At 39.3% G+C, this 20,364-nt stretch overlaps 2 protein-coding genes across 2 annotated transcripts in view; one reads left to right on the top strand and one right to left on the bottom strand.

Annotated features, from left to right (window-relative positions):
* UBAC2 (UBA domain containing 2) overlaps window positions 1–20,364 on the top strand; it is a 141,637-nt gene that overhangs the window by 73,706 nt on the left and 47,567 nt on the right. The gene's annotated exons all lie outside the window — the stretch shown is intronic.
* On the bottom strand, window positions 10,713–19,789 carry GPR183 (G protein-coupled receptor 183). Its single transcript, XM_009333333.1, has 2 exons — window positions 19,737–19,789; window positions 10,713–11,814 (listed from the first exon to the last, which is right to left on the bottom strand). The coding sequence occupies exons 1-2, from the start codon at window positions 19,775–19,777 to the stop codon at window positions 10,713–10,715; spliced, it is 1,143 nt and encodes a 380-aa protein (XP_009331608.1). The 5' UTR covers window positions 19,778–19,789.

Consider the following 20,364-nt stretch of genomic DNA (forward strand, 5'->3'; position numbering starts at 1 on the left):
CTCTGTTGGTAATCTTTGCTTCATGCCTGTTGAAAAATATTAAAAAGTTAGAACTGAAGCCAAACGGGGAGAGCAAATTGTGATGTTGCCCGCAGGATTTCATTTGCTTGGTGGTGTTACCAAAGGCCGTCAAGTGTTTTTTGAGGAAGTGCAGATAAGAGTACTCAAATAGCAAAATCTAAGTTTTCAAATTAAGGGATATTTTTATTTCACCAGTTTGTTTTGAACAAATAAAACACAAGTTTGTTTAGCTTCTGAGGTATTTGTGGTTTTGTTGACACTAGCATTTAAGCTTTTATGTATGAAGCACAGAAATTGCTAAAAATGGTTAGCCATTTTTCCCAAGTTCGTGTAGTGTTAATTGGTTGTTATATTTTTGAGTGTTTGTTGCCATCCTAAACACCCTAAAAAGTGGGAGTTTTTTCAAATTCGTGTTTTAATTCCTTGTTTTCTTACAACCACTGATTGATTACAGTTTTTCTCAGAGGGAGCACTGCTTGATTCTCTCTCACAGATTTTAGGATAGCTCACTGTTATGTTCTCCATGACTTGTAATTTGCTTGCATTTTTTTTATTATTCTCCGCAAAGCCTTATCATTAGTTTGTCTACTTTTGTTCTGCTCATAACAAAAATTCATTAGTTTAAGTTTTTTAACTTAGCCATTTTGATCTTTTTGATTTGAAAGAAAACTTCTTCTTTGTGGAGAAAAAGAATTATGACTTATCTTCTATCCTACTGGTGTTGGCGGTTGGAAAAGTGATACATAAAAGACTAAGTGTTTTGCACCAAGGAGAGGACAGTTCTTTCTGGATCCCAGTAAGAAAGGCACAAACGCTTGCAAGGCAGATCACTATTCATTAATAGCCCAGAAAAACCGATAGCAAGTTGTGAAACCTCACGTCTCTTCTGATGCTGGGAACCCTGAGATGTTACAGCATTGGCTGGACCTCTGGTCAGGGACAGCATATGGTGCAGATCTCATCCATGGTGAGGTTCACCAGCTCTGAGATCACTAGCGTTCTTCCAGGGTCTTGCTCACAGTACAGATTCATCAGTCACTGACAGAATCAACCCAGGAGTGAGGACTTAGCTTTTAAGACCTCTTTGGACAATATCCTCTCCTACCTCATTAATAAAGCTGCAGTCCCAGAATTGTTGCATGTAATAATTCACATGAATGAGACAATACGCTATACGTATACTTAAGATTAAATGCGCATTGACTGTGCATTGAGTAATTGTGTATTGACTGTGCATACATTGATTAATTATACTATTGATTAGATACACCTTGATTAAGTAGCAGTCGCACAGTATCCATGATACAGAGGCATACACCTCAATTAGTGGTTATGTGGATCACTAACTTTTCACAGAATAGTTGTCCACTGCTGGCTACTACAGTACATAAACAAATCATTAGTGGTAAGGTTACTTCTGCCATTGCAAACGTTTTGATTCAGAGTTCTGCTGATTTTCTATTTTCTTACGGATCGAAGAAGTATTGCTGTTCTAAGCAAATGTCACTTAAGTAAAGTAGAATTTCCTTTATAGTTCTGAGGTGCTCTGCAGTTCTTGGTGCATCTTGTCAGTACACCCTGACATTATTCCCTTCCCACTTGGCCACTGCGGTCATCATCCTGTGTGTGGAAGAGTCCTGTTGTGAGCAGTTGGGTTATGTTGTCAGATTAGATGGAGTGTAAATCATAGTTCTTATTTGCTTAGACCTTTTTCTGAGATGCTGACAAAGTTGGATAAAACTGTGAAAAGAGGGTAGCAAAATCTTCTTCCACCAGTGTGTCTGTGGCCAGTGAGGCGTGCTTGTTTCCTGTTTTTCTTTGTAACTAGAAAGTGGCACTTTGTGAAAGAGCATTAGAATCAGATTTCTGAGAAGCAATTTCAGAATTCTTGAAATTTGAATTGAGTTGAACCCCGGTATCAGTACAGCCTGGAGGATGAAGGGATTTAGAGCAGCACTGCCGAGAAGGACTTGGGGGTACTGGTGGATGAAAAGCTGGACATGAGCCAGCAATGTGCGCTTGCAGCCCAGAAGGCCAATCGTATCCGGGGCTGCATCAAAAGAAGCGTGGCCAGCAAGTCGAGGGAGGGGATTCTGCCCCTCTGCTCTGCCCTGGTGAGACCCCACCTGGAGTCCTGCGTCCAGCTCTGGAGCCCTCAGCATAAGAAAGACACCGACCTGTTGCAGTGAGTCCAGAAGAGGGCCACGAAAATGATCAGGGGGATGGAACAGCTCTCCTATGAAGAAAGGCTGAGAGGGTTGGGGTTGTTCAGCCTGGAGAAGAGAAGGCTCCGTGGAGACCTTATTGCAGCCTATCAGTACTTAAAGGGGGCTTATAAAAAAGATGGTGGCAAACTTTTTAGCAGGGCCTGTCGCAACAGGACAAGGGGGAATGGCTTTAAACTAAATGGGGGTAGATTTAGACTAGATATAAGGAGGAGATTTTTTTACACTGAGGGTGTTGAAACACTGGCCCAGGTTGCCCAGAGAGGTGGTGGATGCCCCATCCCTGGAAACATCCAAGGTCAGGTTGGACGAGGCTCTGAGCAACCTGATCTAGTTGAAGATGTCCCTGCCCACGGCAGAGGGGTTAGACTAGTTGACCTTTAGAGGTCCCTTCCAACCCAAACTATTCTATGATTCTATGAATTCAAGCTCCATCTTTATGCCTTGCTAATTGTAGCAATTTTGACAGAGGATGTAAATTAACCAATAAAGATTGCTTAGTCTTAGAAGAACTGATTAAAACATTAAAGACAAATACTACTCTTTTTTTTTTTTTTAAGTTGTAAAGACCTTATCTAGGCCATATGGCAATAAGACTTCATCTGTAGTTAAAATATGTTATGATACTAACTCTTTATTGTTATCTGTTCCAAAAATCTTCTTTATGGACATTTTTTAATTACAATTCTGATCATTAATCATTTAATTTCAGCAGAAATTTGCAAGTTGCAGCACAAGCAGCACTGCAAAGGCATATATGATGGCAGTGGTGCTTGACTGCTTGAATAGAGATGCTGAGCTGTACAGTAAGTGCCTCCACAGCACCAACCACCATGCTATTAGGAAGGCAAGGCCGTAGCCAGGGGAATTAATTTTTCCAAGTTCAGCTTCCACATATAGTGGAGGAAATGTAAAGAGACCTTTTATGGAGGCGGTAAAATCAGTTCAGACAACAGGAGACATTTCCCTGACCCTAGACTCTCCGTCTACGGTGGTCCTCAGCTCGTTGTTCTCAGCCATGAGCTTGGTCACTGTAGGTTTGCCTAGCTGTGGACAGCTCTCCCTGCACTCCTGGGTGTGCAGGGACTCCTCATGGCTAAGGGCATGGGACATGGGTGCTAGCTGAATGGCTGGAACAGTGCAGCAGAAAAGCATGGAGGGAGAGGTGGCCTGGCTGTGCCCAGAACTGGAAGCTGCTCGTTTTGCAGTTATCCCTGGTGTTTGTGGTCACTAGTTCTGCTTGCCAGTGGTGATATCCAAGCATGCTAGTTTTAGACCTTCTGCTCTAGCTTGTGGATTAAGAGGAGTTAAAGATGAAAGATCCTTCATTTAATGAAATTAATCTGTTATGCCAGTAATCTCTTACACCAGTAAGTTCGGATGGCTTGGTTTTTTTGTTTGTTTTTTTTTCCCCCCCTCCTCTCAACAGAACTGCGATACTTTCTTACAGGTCACATTTTTAACAGTGACATAACGTGTGTTATCTTCTTGCAGGCCTCTTTCTAGATCTCCTGTCTGATCTTTTATGTCATTTTTTTGTCTAGAATAAAGCCACTAGGAGAGATCATGAGATGTTGTTAAGTATTGGGGATATGAATATGAAGCTTTTCCCTCTATCCCTTTTTTAGCATAAATAACATTATGTATCTGTCCTAATAGGTAGCCCTGACACATTTGAAATAGTTGGTTTGTGCTCATTTGAGTGAAGGAGTAAGATTCTGATGGGCGTTTGGCTGTTTCAAATAGCTGGCATTGTGGATACACTGTGTTTATTTTTTTAAAGGCCAAAAAAAAAAAATTGTCCCGGAGTTGCCTTTATAGTCTGGTAACTTGTCAAGAGTCTTCAGTTGTCTCTTTTTCTCAAAAATGTCTCCCACCTGCAGCTGGCAGGGGTGCTTCATCTCTTCCTGCCCAACTGGGGACAATGATCTGTCATTGTCACTTCTAGACAGAACTACTGTAAGTTTCCATACTTAGAAGTTATGATATTAAGGTTTCATCAAGTTCTTAGCCCCTTAGTATCAGCAGCTGCTGATAAAACACTGTCTGGCTGCTTTGTAGGCTAGTAAGTTGAGAATAATCAGTTTTCAGCATCTCTATATTTAAAGTAGGCTGCCTCTGAGTGCCTTCTGCTAACTAACCACAACTTCCCTCGAAAGTTACGTGCCACAGGAAGGATGAAACTGCTAAGTCTAGCTTATTAGAGGGAGGAACATAGCTCTCCTTGTGCATTGTATAAGATGATGTGTACTTTTCTGGAGGGGATAGGATAACCACAAATGTTCCTGCCTTCACAACAGGTGCAAAACTTGCTTTTCTAGTTTAGCCCTTTGCACAACATCTGTCACAACTGAGGAAAGGAAAAGAGGAAGAGGAGAAACTCATATTTTTGCACTGAGGAAAAATGAATGCAGCTTTTTGGAAGATATCTAGGCCATGTCTTGACCTTTCTTTATTTTAGGAGGATGCTAATGACAGCGTTTTGATAAGGCCTTAAATAGAGGACAACACTAGAAGATTTTAAAGTTATATCATTTGCTAGTTTTACTGCAAGGCCATTGAGTTTCATGTTGCTTTCTTGTCTAACTTAATCAAAGTTTTCCCCAAATTTGTTAGTTGTAGAAGGATGCAGGTTAAAAGGAGCCTCTGGAGATTGTCTTGTCCAACCCTGGTAGTGCCAGTTTGGTCAGGTCTGTGTCCAGTCAAGTTTTGAGTATCTCTAAGGATAGAGATTTCACAGCCTTTCTGTGCAACCTTTACCAATGGCTGACTAACCTCGTGGTGAAAGAATGCTTCCTAATGTTTAGTTGTTCCTTGCTGCAACTTGTGCTCACTACTGTGTGTTGCCATCTTTTCTGTACCCCTCCCCATTAGGCAGTTGAAGACAGCAATAACATCTCCTCTCAGTCTTCCCTCTCCAGGCTGAACTCATCTCAGCTCTCTCACCCTCTCCTCCAATAGCATATGCTGCAGCCCCTTCATTGTTTTTGGTGGCCTTCTGCTGGACTTGTTCCAGTACGTCAGTATCTTTCTTGTACTGGGAAGCCCAAAACTGGGTACAGGACCCCAGGTATGATCTCACAAGTACTGAATGGAGGGGAAAGATAGTTTCCCTCGTTGTTCTTTCTAACACGGTCCCGTACATGTTTGGCCATGAAGTCACACTACTGACTCCTCTTGAACTTGTTGTCCACCAGGAGCCCAGACCTTTTTGCCAAGCTGCTTTCTAACCAGGCAATGCCCAGCCTGCACTGTTATGCGGGGTTATTCCATCTCAGTTGCGGGACTTTGTATTTGACTGTGCTGAACTTCATGAGGTTCCCCTGAGCCCGTTTTTCCAGCCCATTGAGGTCCTGTTCTTCTTTCTTTAATGCATCTGAGCAAGGTTATCCAAATCTGGCAGTCATGGGGCAAGATCCCAGTTTTGAGACTTACCTGTGTGTTACTATGTTAGGAAAAGTAGATCAGTACGCTGTTGATCTCCCTGTGTTTAGAGATACCCTGTTCTCTTCCGCCACCCAGCTCGAACACAGTAGGGTTTCCATTCTTTCTCTGCGCTTGCCTTCTTTCCTTCCTCTATAATTTGGATGAAGTGGTGAACGGCTTCGATCTGGCTGTTCACAGGAGAAGAGACTAGATGACTTGAAGGAAGGGGATTTGGTGCAGGTCTGTAAAATCACAAGTAATGTGGACAGGGTAAATAGGGAGTCACTGTATTCACTCATTTCTAGTACAAGAAGCAGGGGACTTCAAATGAAACTAAAACGTGTCACAAGCAAAAGAAAATGGCTCCACACACCACGGGTAGTTAGACTGTGGAACTTCTTGCTGCAAGATGCTGCAGGCACAGACATTTTATTTGAGTTCAAAAAGGGACCAGACAGGCTGATGGAAGAAAAATTGATTGAGGATTATCATGTGCAAAGATGAGACATCTACCTCAGGAAGTCCGAAGTTAGACATTGCAGGAAGCCAAGAGAGTATTCTAAAGGAAAAAAAATTGAGGAAATATGTCTGAGCATTTACTACACAAACAGCAATCCCCCTGTTTTTCTTCAGAAAAGTGTTGCAGCTTGGCTGAGTTCATTTTGTACCACAGCCTTAGTCTGCAGGCTGTAGCTTAGCCAAGACTGTATTAGGAAATATTTCACTCAGATGAATTCGATGTTTTTCTAGTGATTCTTGGTGTCCGTTGACCTTGTCTGTATTGAGCCAGCACAGTGGGATACCGCTGAGATCCAAACCTTAGTTTGTCTTGAGTTTTTCCCCTGCTCAATACCACAGATGTGGAGATAGAAGAGACAGAGTATGTTGCTGCTTTTCAGTTCCTCCAAAACTGGTCATGTAAGGCAAAGCTTCTCTCCTCCTTCTCTTCAGTTGCACCCTATTTATTTTTCTTATGTTGCAGGCTGTCTCATTGTTTTCTTGGAGTCTATTCACTCCTTGCTTACCTGAAAGCTTTTGAGTTTCAAAACAGTGTTAGTCTTTAATGCAACATCTGTTTAAAAAACAAAACAAAACCAAACCCAAAACCCTCCATTTTGTCTTTATACTAACGAGCTTGCTGGTTTAAGAGGAGTCATTAACCACCTTCAAGAATCATGTTATTTGTGGTAGCATGTTTACCACTTCAGACAGTTGCTGTTACTGTCTTTTGCTAGGAGATGACCGTGTTGCTGACAGGTTCCTCATCTGTATAGCTTTCAGGGCCACAGCCAAAAGAGTCAGGCAGCGATGCCTTGGGGAATATCTGTCCTCTTCTGCTGGGACTGTAAGCCACAGGAGATTGTGTTCTTTATCTCCACACTTTCAGTTAGGCTTCAGTATCTTCTAGCCTGAGGTGGCTGAGGGAACCCACCTGAGCACTTGCAGTAACAGTCCTTAGTTTTGCATTCTCAGTGAAAGAAAAGGTGAAGGCACTAAATGCTCTTTTGCTGAAAATGCGTGTCCGTTTTGGGATTTTTCACATGAAGCATCTTCACTTGGTTATGTGTTCAAGAACAGGTGTCTATACAACTTTCTTTTCTGGACTTGGATAGAGACAGACAAAATGTACCATTTGACCCCCATCATCATTTTTATTTCTATGTGCTCTGTCACATTCCCTACCAGATAAGATTTGAGAGAGATGTCAGCAGTGGACACATAGTCTAGTTGGAGTCCTCTTAGGGGCTGCCCTAGCCCTACAGTCCAAAGTGTAGAGTTAAAAGATACTCTATCGTTTGTCATGAGCGCAGGTTTTAAGATCCTGACTGGACTTCACCCTCCAAATAGAGACCCAGTTTCTCCAAAGAACTTCAGTCAGATCCTCATAATGAGCAAACCATTTGAACCTGCTGCTACTTGTCAGCTGCTTTATTTTTATGTGAAAAGGGTGAGTGAGCTCCAGATCTGTATGACCATTTCCCAGCCTTTCACGTAGAAGCGGGCATTTCCTAGAATGTATCAAAATCTTTTGCCAAAGCAAAAGCTCACTTTCTTTTGCAAAGCTCATACTGCTTCAGCCACATGTTGCATGGCGTGGCATGCTTATGTCTTTTAAGACAGACACATCTGTTACATACTCAGTGCTGGAGAGGAAAAGAGATACCAAGTATGGCTTTACCCCCTTTATTCATGTCTGTGTGGCATGCAGGAGGAGAGGGACTTGAGGTGTGCTACTACAGGTAACTGCTATGGTAAAAATACTCCAAGACTACCAGCAGGATGAGTGGATAAGGGCATCTTGAAGAAAACCAGTAGTTTGAGAACAGCTCTAAGTTTTCAGTATTACTGCTCTCCCTTGCTCCCATGCAGCAGCTTGTTACCATCTCTCTGGTGATGGCTACCAGCCCCACAGCACAGCTGGTAGAAGAAATAGGACAGATGCTCTCTAAACGGCTTCAGTGCAGTGTCCTAGGCCAACTGAAACCACCACGGCTACTTTTGGCAGTTTCAGATAAGCGCACAGAAAAGAGGCATCTCATTGATACAAGTGTGCATGAGCTGTGAGTGCGTGCTGACAAGTAGTGAGGGGAAGCAGTGGCATCAGCTGCCACAGCTATAAATTGTCACTATCTGTCTGTGTGTCTGTGCCTTTAGGAGTCTTGTCAGGAAGCTGAGCTTATCTTAGCTTTTAAAGGTTTTTATTTTAGTGGTTTCTTCAGCATTTAAGAAGTATTAGAATAAGGAGAAAAAAATAGCTTTTCTCAAACCCGTATCTAACTGGACCAATGCTCTAAGGCTTATTAGAGCAAAAGCAGTATTTTGATGTAAAGTTAGCTGTTTGCGAGTGTTGATGTGATTTAGAAACAAAGTCTAAATTTGAAAATAACAGGATTGCTAACGTGAGAAAATGGAGATAGAGAAAGATTGTTCAATACAGATCTTCACTTTGCTTCCACTTAGAAGAGAACAGATATCTGCATTATGTGGTACTGTAATACGTATTTGAGTTATATTTTACAGACAAATAAAAAAGACTTCTTGCCTTTAAGGTTTTGTAATCACAGGTAGATAAAACACATACCAAAAATAAAAACCAGACATCAGTAGAATAAAATGAGCTTGTAATGGTGTGATGTTAATAATGCATATATTTTATTTCTACAGCTTCTAGGCATTCGTGAGTGGTCTGTCTGTGGTTTTATCAAGTTATTATTTGCTTCCTCCAATAGGAACAAATTCTTAAATAAAACTTTGAAATAGTTTATTAAAAGAGCTGACAAGAACAGAACTGCTATAGCATACAGAATTAAGTAAAACTTCTGTTAAAAATTATTTTTCTTACTCTGTTTTCCTGTAGTTGCATAGTGTCTTTTGTAATTAGAAACTCGATTTTTATGATCTTAAGTGCTATGAAATATAGGGTCTTTTGCATTTTCTTTCCCATAAGAAAGTAATTGTTAATTTAATGTTTCCGTACTGCTGTTCAGATATGACCCTTCCATGTTTGCAGGTAGGCGGAGGTCAACACGTGAGGAAGGAAGGAATTGCAAAGATGACAAATGTAACTATGTTTGTTTGACTTCCAGTGCAACCTCAATGCCAGAAAGATACAGCTGCAATAAATAACATTTATTCTGACATCTGGCATAGCTTTTACCAATAATTATCAGGCACTCTTTAATTTTCCTTTTCCATCACAACCTCATGGTGCAATTACCAAGTTGTGTTGGCAGGTGAAGGCATATTAATAAGACAGAAGACAAAAGAAAAGACAGGGGGGCCAGGAATAAAGTAGGGAAGGAAACTGACACATGGCGGAAGGGCACAGCAGCAGGAACCCAGGGCTTGCATCCTGGATACTCAACTGGTATTGAGCCGATTCCAGCAGGATGTGTTTAAGTCATTTGGTCTCTTTGCTGTCCCAATTTCAGTGTGCCCAAAGGGATCCCAGATACGCTGTATGAAGGCGTGATGGGAAAGCTTGTTCTTTCCCAGCCAGTCCTGCTGTTCTCATTTATTGATCTCTCAGGTAAACAGCGCTTGAAAAGAGGTGGCCATCTCACACCATCAGAATTAACCCATTAATTTACTTTTTGGTGGCTTCAACTGTGAACATTTATTCCTCTTTGTAAAACGTTTGTCTTGTGTCCGTGTGTGACGTCATCAGAAGTTCTGAAGAACCCTGTATCACTGCTCTTTTAACTGAAATGGTGCAGTTTCATATTACAGTCTCTTGCTTCAACTTATTTTTTGTGTTTATAAATAATTTATATACAACTAGAGTAGAGACTTTTTACAATACACACTAGAAAGAAAAGTTCTCCTTTAGGAAAAGGAGTAAAGAGATAATACACCTTGCAAAGATGAGTGATTTAACATACGGGAGATACTCAGTGTTGGGGAGAACCAAACAGTTCATTAACTTTTCATCCGTTACATTTGACAATGTTATCTACGTGAATTGTCCAATAAGACATTCATGCTCCAAATACTATAAAATGCAGTTTCCCCTCCAAAGGGCTACAAACTAAGCACTTGTGGTAGTCAAACATGCAGAAATTGTCCATTTTATCTCAGAGTTTGATTTCATTTGCTTGTGTGACTTGGCTAACAGAACCATTGCTGTAATTGGAGCTCAGCTAGAGGTCTTAAATTTTCAGATGTTCTGGTTGTAGTCAGTCTGAATTGTAAGCTATTTGTGTTTAATCCTTTCGCAGACACCCAAACTGTGAATCGAGTCTTTGCTTGAGTTAATAACATCCAGGCATACATATGTGCACCATGGAATTTGAACGTTCACAGCAGTGCATATCTCCTGGAAAAAATAATGAGATCAGTCGAAATGATACAGCTAGGAAATTATAATGCTGAGTTTTCCTGCTGTCCTGTGACAATTCTTTTTCAGTCCAGCATCACTCCTTGATTTCCTGGCATCCTGAGAAACAGAATCTTGCTTAAGCTGCTGTACAGGGATCACTAAGAGTTTTTACTGTGGGCCCTGGATTTTTAAGCTTGCTCCACTGCGGTGTACTACGGACTTTATTTTTCAGGTAGCTTTCCATTGGAGGATTTTGCAAGTACCATCATTTGCGTTTCTCCCACGTCACGTGAGCTTTCTTCATGATGTGACCTGACAGCGCTTGAAATGGATACACTCACTTGTCGTCTCAGTATTTTCATTACAGTTCTCTTGTATCCTTTGCATGCAAAGAAATAGATGAAAGGATCTAGGCAGCAGTTAAAATTCATCAGAAACACGGTATAATGGAGTGACTTCTGGAAAATTTTCTTTTCGGTGCACAAGGGTTCACTCTGAAGCTTCTTAATCATGTGTTGTATGATTGCAACATGATAAGGGGTAAAGCAGATGATGAACACTATAATTACAAATATGATTGTATTGATGGCTTTTTTGTTTATCCCCGATTTTTCAGTCAGTGGATTTTCCTTGGCCGTTTGAAAAAGTTTGCAGCTAATTTGAGAGTAACAAAATAGTATAATCCCCAGGGGAATAAGGTACCCTATTAAACAGGCAGCAAGAAGTATAAATGGTAGATGTGCTATTTTTTCAAAGTTTGGATATTCCATACACGTAGTCCTTTCTTTTTCTTCCTGTGACATGGGTTGTATAAGTAATGGGAAAGTTTGACTAAATACAAGAAACCAGATAAAGACACAAATGCCCTTGGCATATTTAATCCTTCTGATCTTGTATCGGAAGGGGTGGACAACAGCGAAAAACCTGTCAATGCTCAAACACGTCATGAAGTTTACACCTGCGTAGGTGTTGATATAGAACAAGAGAGCGGTTATTCGACATAACGCTTCTCCAAATGGCCAGTGAAATCCCAGGGCGTAGTAGGCTATCCTTGTAGGCAAGGCGATACAGAACAGGAGATCGGAGAAGACGAGATTTGTTGAATAGAGGGTAGTGGAGTTGATCTTCTTTCTGTTTTTAAAAATGACGGTGAGGGCAATGGTGTTTCCAAGCACCCCAAGAATTAAGATGGAGCTGTAGAAGACAGACAGTAGTATCCGTGCTGTATCTTTGTGCTCATATAAGTCACAGGTCGAACTGTTTGTCTGAGAAGCTGTGAAAGTGTCCATTTCTGTAACCACTGTTGCAGGAAGCTCAGTAGACCTAACATGAAAAAAAACAACAAAAGGAAACATTTTGTAATAAATGTAGATAAACAACTTCTGCATATTGATGGCCACCCTCTGCTGCAAAAAGCAAGATTATAAAAAAACTGAAATGAAACTTCATTATGGTGAAATACTTTTCAAGCCTCCTTCCAAAAACAAACAAACAAAAAGATGGCTCTTTTTGGCTTTTTTGTTTTGATCCCAATTCCTTCTCTCCTGAAAAAAATCAGATGGGGCAAAATAATAAACCAGGGATGTAATGTATTTGGAAAGTGAAGTTTATAGATGGTCAGGAGGTGGGAGACTGTTTAAAGCAATCTGAGGGGAAAAAGGAGTCAGAAGAAACCACGTGATAAAGGATCATATGAAGTCCCCAAGGGTCAGGCAAGCAGATAAAATCTTCTAAATGTGTTTCAGTTAATTTTTAGGGAGTTTTTGTTTCTAACAATTCACATTGTGATGGTTTAACTTGTTTAGAGAAACTAAATTTTTTTCAGCACTCTTACCATATTGGCATTATAATAATTCAGCTTGTTTAATACTAGTTTTAAGAATTGGCTTTTGGAATCTAATTCAAATATCGTTACATACATAAATTCTTAAGACTACTACTTTAGTCACTCTTTAGTGGTGCTGCAGAAGAGAGATAACCCAGCTGAAATATTTTACACATTGTCAATTTAGTAGATTTCAGAAATTATTTAACCTGCACAGTCAAAAATAGCATGGAAGAGCTGCAAAGTGGCAGTGATTTGGGGGACTTAGAAATATAAAAACGATGCAGCAGAATTTCAGAAATGGAAAGGACCCCATCCTCTTGATATTGCTTCCAGTGCAAAATATTTCTTAGGTGTGTTGTTACCTGACAGTTGCATAGTGTAAGCATAAATGTCAGAAAGGATGGGGCATCTAACATTACTCCTCGAGCAGCTGTTCTGCAAAATGGTGCCTCTTAGAGGCACCTCTTAGAGGCACCATTTATGGATTAAAACAGCAGTCAAAACAAGATTGCTTCTGTTTTAATGCAGAATACTATCTGGAGGTAAAAGCTGTTGTAACCTGAGTTTTAAGTCCGTCTGGTACCTTTAATTAAAACGTCTAGGTTATTTCTGAGGATCTGCCTTTCAACACACACTATTTACAAACTGTAGCCTGTTGTATCTTAAAAAAGTCTTTCTGGAAAATACCTCTCAGTTTTAAGGGTTTTAAGCCACATGTTTTAGAAAGTATTCATTATCCTTTTATTATCTTGTGAAAGCATTAAATGGTTAGTATCTTCTTTCATGTTTTGAGGAGATTGTCCTACTTATTTCAGGTTGTTCACAATTAATGTACCTGCAACACATACTGTATTATAAGCCAGTCTGATCAGACTTCTGGCTAGGTTAGCAGGGGTGCATAAGGTTCTCTGTAAACAGCAAACTTGTGGATAGTGGATGATGTGTAGTAAAATACATAAATGAGTTATATTACATATGTTTAAGGAAGAAATTTAGCATCCAGGTAGTATATTAAGTCCATGTTTGCTGTGTTGCACAGGCAGTAGGAAAGACAGTTGAGTCATTTCTGACTGATAGATGTACAGTGTTCTGATAATCTTAAGATACCTGTAAAGTATGTCCCACGTGTCAAGAGGTGGGAATACTGCATTCAGGGTTGGAAGTCAAATCTGAAGTGGGAGTTTTGTGGTTTGAATAACGGAATTAAGTTAATACAAAATTACAGTTGCTATTTACATATCAACTCCAGCTGTAGTGCAGATTTAAGAATGTCTGTAATTTTACATTAGTTAATTCCGCATCATTCACAGCATCTTGGTGTTAGTGTGTTTGATGATTGATTAATACAGTACTTGCTACACTGAGGATAGTTCTGGTATACTTTCCTCCTGTTTCATCTTTTCCCTTATAGAAGCGTGTAGGATGGCTCTTCTTTTACGTAAGTGTAACAGACTGCTTTTTGCAGAAAATGGTGTGGGTTTGTGTAGGCACCTGGGTAAGAGTCAGTGAGGTATTTTGTTTTGTTTCTCTTATTTAAATGCTTCTGATTACTTGTTCATGCTCCCAGCATGACATCTATCTTCTGCTCATCTCTTCCTTGAAATTTAGGTAAAATCATTTCTTAAACATACGTAAAGAAGAATAATCTAAGATTTATGATAAACAGTTCTATTGCAGTAACTAGCTACAGCATATTAACTGCATAATTTTATTTTCACTGTAAAGTTGTAAAAGTTCTGGTTCATAAATAATGTGCATAATTGTCATGTCCATTCATTTGTCTTTCTATAAATGTTTGTAAAATGTAGAATATCTATTATACAAACACGTTTAACTATGGTTTAGGAAAAATTCAGTAATTTCAGTGAATTTTTTTTTTTTACATCAAGAGTAGAATTTCATAAAATGCATGTTACCTAATTTTGTGCTATGAAGTTGGATCTTTAATGTAATAAATTAATTTAGAACTTGTTGTTGCTCAAAATAGGATGTTCACCCTCGCATAAAACCTATGGAAAAAAAATCATGGCTATATTGAGAAGGAGTCCTAGCCGAGGGAGAGTTTGTGTCTATCCATGGTGCTAGCATGGATATACGTGGAGAGCTGTTCCACGGCAGGACAAACTGGCCACAAACAGATGAGAATAAAGCTGGAGGACCACAGCTCATGGGCCTTCCAGGGCAGCGTGCACATCAGCTAAGCTGTGCTCCTTGACAGAGGATGTCGGCAGGGAGTCAGCCCTGGGTGGGAAAAGTGTTCTTTTTCATCCTCTGTTGTCCCCAAAATATTTTGACTGTTAATGTAGGGAGCACATTTTATAATACTCCAGATGAGTATTAGTATTTTCTCTATATGTAGGTATGCGTGGGCATTTTGAGCAGTCACCATGGTGTCTAGGTGCTATATTACCTGAATATTTTTCATATTTTAAAAAAACCCTGAGATGCTGTATCTGGTTTGGGGCCCAAACAGATGATAAGGTTGCTACCATCTGACAACTTAATGCACATCACCTGAGCTACGCTAACTTCTTCGTACATCTGAGCTCTTATTGTTGTTGGATGAACTCCATTCACCTCAGCAGGTATTTTCTTGTCCATCTTGAACAGGGCTGCATTTAAAAAAATACTTTCTTCTTAAAAGGTGTCTAGACTATTAAGTAAGACAAGAATTTTTTTTTTAATCCTGTTCCTTGTGTCAGATTGCTGTTTATTTCTTGGCAGCAATCCTTAGTGATCAGCTTATTATACATACAGAGCATATGACATCCTCCACAGAATGTATCTGAAAAAACAACAACAGGCCCATTTTGCGTACTTTTTGTGTGTTTTGCATTGTTGGAGCAAAAATAGAGAATGTTACCTCCTTACTGCTGCAAATCTCAGACTAGCTGGACTTGATTCTTACTGATTTTAATGATCTGTGTGCCTGAATACCTTATGAGAACATGCCCATTTACTGTCCTGAATCCAGATGCACCATTGAAGCTACACTCTAGAATCACTACCAAAATGTTTGCTCTTCTAGGTTGTTGGATTAAATACCCCTCTCCAGTGGCTTTCTAAGTTTATTAATGATACTATTTTGCAGTATATGCTTAAAAAAAACCAAACATGAATTTACCTTACCAATTTAATAATTTTAGAAAACATTGCCACAATTTTTTGGTATAGAGGTACATGCAAAATTTTAAGGCATAAAGTATTTAAAATTCCTGTCTTTATATTGGTATTGTAAAGAAGGTTGTTCAGGTTTTTACGTTTTCTGAGTCTGCAGACACATGATACTCAATGACACAGACCTCTTACTCATTTAATGTGACCTCCTGTATAATCCAGGTTATGTTATTATTTTAGTTATTTGCATATGGATTCCACTAACTTTTCATTTAAAGCATATTTTCTAAAGTGCTGTTTGGTCTTGATTTGGAGAACTGAAGAGAAAGCGAATTAGCCATTTGTACTGTAGTTTTTGGTCAGTCAACCTCCCTGTTAAAAAATGTGGGTGTGTCTCATTTAAATTTCTCTAAAATTAATTTGCAGTTGCTGTTTTTGTTGAGCCTTTCCCCTTTGTACAATCTCATGGTTTTGGCAATTCAAGGTGAACTTCTCAAATGTCTCACCACAAGGCAAAACAGTCCTGTGACGTCTGTTCTAACCCCAGCTTAGTCCCACACAGGAGATGGGGTTCCAGATGCCTCTTGGTATCGGTGTACCTGGAAGCATACTCACCACTACGTCCCAGCTTTTTCTGCTCAGTTGATTAGATATCTGAGATAGAGTTGTGTAGCATTGCGCTGGGAGCTTGTGAAGTTAGTTCACTGAGATCCCGGAGTACTTCTCAGATTCACTGTGTCCTAGGATATCTCCAGTCTAGGGGCATGGCCATTGCTCTCTGCTTTCTACCTGGGAGGACCTTATGCCTAAGAGAGTTTAAAATTAATTTTAATGTTATGCCCGGGCTTGCAACCAGTGCAGGTTGTTCTTTATTATCCTCTCACTTGCCATTTTCAAGTCTTAGCATTGTATTTGCTTTCTGACCGCCAATGGAAAAAAAGCTTTTCTTTAGCCAATTACTTTGAGATTTGTTAGCTAGCCAGCTTTTAATCTATCCTGTGTGCTTTCTCGATGTTTGATAGCAATAGTATCCACTCGGGGAAAAAAATCACAGTATCATGTCAAGCTGCTTACAAAATCTGGCATATCTGAAATCTGTGCAGCTGCCTTTCTGAGCCGATTTTGTAATTCCATCAAAGAAGGAAAATAAGTTGTTTTAGGAGATTGGTTTTCTGTGAAAAATGTTTGACTGGCTTTATTCATTTGTTTTACATTTGTACTGCAGTACGCAAGAGCCCAGCTCAGAGTAGAGTGCCCACTGCAAAAGGTGTTTGATGAACAGAATGGTGGCTCCAGTCTGGAAGTACTACGTAATCCAAAGCCCTGGTTCATAGAGATGTTCATGTATGATGAGCTTTATATGTAGTATTGTAATGTTACATACATTTAACTATTAACAAGCATAGACTTAAGCTATGAGCTAGCAATTGCAGTGTTGCAACCTTAGATTGCATGGGTTTGGGTTATGTGCAAACAGGGATACAAAGCTCCCTCTGTATGCTAAATGAGTTTTCTTCTTGTTCTCGTCTCCTGCTTTTGCTGAAGGAGCACCATCTGCCTTTTCAGCAGAACAGGGAACACGTAGAAGGCTTTAACTGTGTCTTGTGATCTAATGTGTGATTTGTCTGTCTCCATAATTTTCATTCTTTGGAGATGAATCCCTGGTGCATCTGTCCAGTAGCTAATTTAAGAGGGATACTAATTAAATTCTTGGAAAGGCATGGCAGATCATTAGAAAGATCTCTCCTGACTCTATACATCGTATGGTTTAGTCACTTTGAGATGGACAATATTTCTTTAACAAACAGTATTGGGGAATAATGTTGTTTATGTATGCATGAAGAGTATAAATGATTTAAAAGGAATGGTCAGGAAAGAGACTTCTCTTTCACTGCAATACCTGACCTGAGGATTTACTAAGCTTCCAGTCCTCTGTAGGTGTAAGCTGTGTAAGGCTTACAGAGTTTAAAAATAGTAGAATATGGGAAATATGTAGGTTATGTAGGTTTAATTTTTTCTTTAATCTCTAAAATGAATTGTTTTCTGTTGACCCGTCATATTTACTGTTTGAATTTCTAATTTACCATACAAGTGATCTTCATTGTAGAGTGTTTGCTCTGTTTGAGAAAAAGGCTTGATTCAATTAAGTTATGTATGTTAAGAAGTGTGCATGCTAAGTTGCATAGTAGAATGCTTTGTTAATACAGAAAGAACATATACCTAAGGTACCTATATCTAGGTGTATGTATTGGCAGCTTGGGAACTACACGTGGTTTAATAAAAGCTGAGGCAAGAGACAGGCGTGTCCTAAAGCTTCCTGTTTCTTTCTAATACTTTAACACTCATACACTTTTAGTGCATTATGTTAATTTACCTTGTTTTCAAAAGCTGTTGAGTTTTGTGTCCTAAATGACAATGAGCAGGCCTAATGACCTGAAGACTGAATCCTCAGGTCGCAACCCACAGCTAATTTTGGTGAGATAGTTTCCAGGCTAGTCCTTTTATTCTTCCTTGGTATAGACCCAAATTTGTTGGGGTACTAAAGCCAAATTTGTAAGCCACACGTCAGAGAATCCCAAGTATGCTTTTCATGAATGAAATTGTCTTAATCGTGGCTATGAAGAATTATAACATTCTTTAAGTGCTTAACAGAATTTGCACATGCACATGCTGCAGGATCTTTATGGTTCTGCTTTTATCTATTACTACAGATTTTGCAAAGTTGTATGACAGTTATATTTGGCGCTCAAAAATAACAGAAGCTACAGTAAGCGAAATGGAAATAAAGAAGTTGAGTTGAAATGCTGCATAACTAGTTAAAGAAAACGTGGAAGTAATTTGAAGTGTGCATGTCCCGCTCTTATCTGTTGGATCTCTCTTTCCAAATGTGATCCATCCCATGCAAAGTGTGAGAACTATCTAACATAAATCATCTCTGCCAAAGATGCCTGTTGATGTGAAGAGCCATGCTGATGCTGAGATGATTAACCTCCCTTCAGTTTACTTGCCTAAGTATACTAAATGTAAAAAGGAGAGAGCCTAAAATATAGCAAATTAACAAAATAAAAACCTGAGCCACTGACAATTACATTCCTGCAAGCAGAATAAAAAAGGGGTCAAATAACAATTTGTATTTTAGTACTAGGAAACATGCACACCTTTTTTTTTTTTTTTTTTTTTCTGGGTGATATGGAACGTGTACAGGCACAGTCTTTAGTTTTAGGGATTACAACTTCAGAACTCTAGCTTAAATTTGTTATTCATTACATGTATACATACTCCTCAATCTTTCAAACAGAAAGGGATGAGACTTGAGCTCTTAAAGACTAATTGCCAGATAAGTTTTCTGTTCCCTCGTCTCTTCAGGAGGAGCCATGAAAATGTTAGACAGACCTCTTGTATTCTGTGCTCAAAGGCATGCATGCTGTCTCTGTTTTTTAAGATAAATGATAGTTGAGTTATTGTCTGTTGAACAGTCTATCTTGTTTTGCCAGTATGATAGGAAAAAGGGATCCTTTTTAATTGGGAAGATGTATAAAAATTGTATCACTTGTAATATTTCTTTAGCTTTGTGGCATGAAGATCAGTAGTAAGGAGAAAGATGTTTGGCGATTGCGATTCAGAAAAAGAATTCCTTCTAAAAACTTTGAAAGAAATGTGTGTCAGAAGGTGAAAGAGGAATTAGCTCATAAAACTTTGAGTTCATAAAATATTCTGTTGCAATAGTTAGATGTGAGAAGAGTGACCGAGGAGTTCTTGAGCTGATAATAAAGGCTGTTCCACAGACAAGGAGCGCATGTGATAGAGCAAGCTATGTATTCACGACTATAGTACGGATTTGTTTTAAGGCTCTCTCCTACTATTAAAGTATTCTGCGAGGTTCAGTGAATGATTTAAGAACTGCAGTGCTTCCCTTACTACTTGTACAGTAGTTATTTCTGCATTAGTATAATTTAAATTTCTATTGCTAAAAAAATTGTCTAAGCTAATGCAGTATCAAATGTTCCCTGTGATTGTCAAAAGGCTGTATTGTAAGAAAGGACTTGAAATAACTTGTTGATGCTGAGGGTCAACAGATCCTTTAAATAAAAATTAACTGACAGCATATTAATATGTGAATATAAAATATCGCAGAATTTCTTCCACGAGCCTTGTCTCTCCCATCCAAAGATCATTCATCCTTCCTACCACGTGAAAATATTCAGTATAGTACAAAAAAGAAATAATCTTTCTGGAATTGTTTGCTGTTGTTCAGTGAAAAAAAAAAATATTTAAGAAGTTAATTCTTTTCTGTACTTACATATCTGTAGCTTCTTGGATCCTCTGAGCAGTTAAGGGCATTAGCAGGATGGCTTGACTGCGAAAGTTTACTCTTGCACATTGTTTTCAAGAGTGATTACGTGAGTCTCTTTTGTGGGAGGGGTAGGTTTTTTCAAGTGCTTAAAAAAAAACGGGTTTGTATGCTGGTATTGATTTGCTGCCTACTGTTTTATGGGATGTGAAAGTATCTATTTTTAATCCTTTTACAATTAGTCTGTTCAAAGAGAGTAATTAGAAACAACCCTCCCACCTCCCCCCTGACGTTACGCATTACTGAGTTTCACAGAAGGGACTTTACCCAGAGGTTTACTTCACTAATTGTTGACCAACTAAAATCCCTGAGTGAAAAACTTTGTTTATATGCCATTTGCATTTAAAAATATCTGAAACTTAGTTTGTAGCAAAGAGCTGTATGATCAGTACACGCTTTAAAACTGCTTCTTACTGATCAGATCTGACACAGCACAAGAAAACCTCAGAACTGAGGCATACTGAGATGCTGTGTGAAAACAGACGTCTTGACAGCCCGTGTACATTCCCAGCACTGTTTTAGTATCGTAATGATGAGGCTTTACAGAAACGCCCTTTGAAAGTATATGAGGGAGTTG

Source organism: Pygoscelis adeliae, unplaced genomic scaffold (genome assembly GCF_000699105.1).
Source record: "Pygoscelis adeliae isolate BGI_AS28 unplaced genomic scaffold, ASM69910v1 Scaffold48, whole genome shotgun sequence".
In the NCBI taxonomy this organism is placed as follows: domain Eukaryota; kingdom Metazoa; phylum Chordata; class Aves; order Sphenisciformes; family Spheniscidae; genus Pygoscelis; species Pygoscelis adeliae.

Bases quoted from the DNA above. Each gene is read 5' to 3' on its own strand.
- GPR183 (XM_009333333.1), bottom strand. From the start codon at position 19,777: ATGCCCTTAACTGCTCAGAGGATCCAAGAAGCTACAGATAT. The intron at 11,815-19,736 runs GTAAGTACAGAA...TTTTCATGTTAG, and splicing joins ATCCAAGAAGCTACAGATAT to GTCTACTGAGCTTCCTGCAA.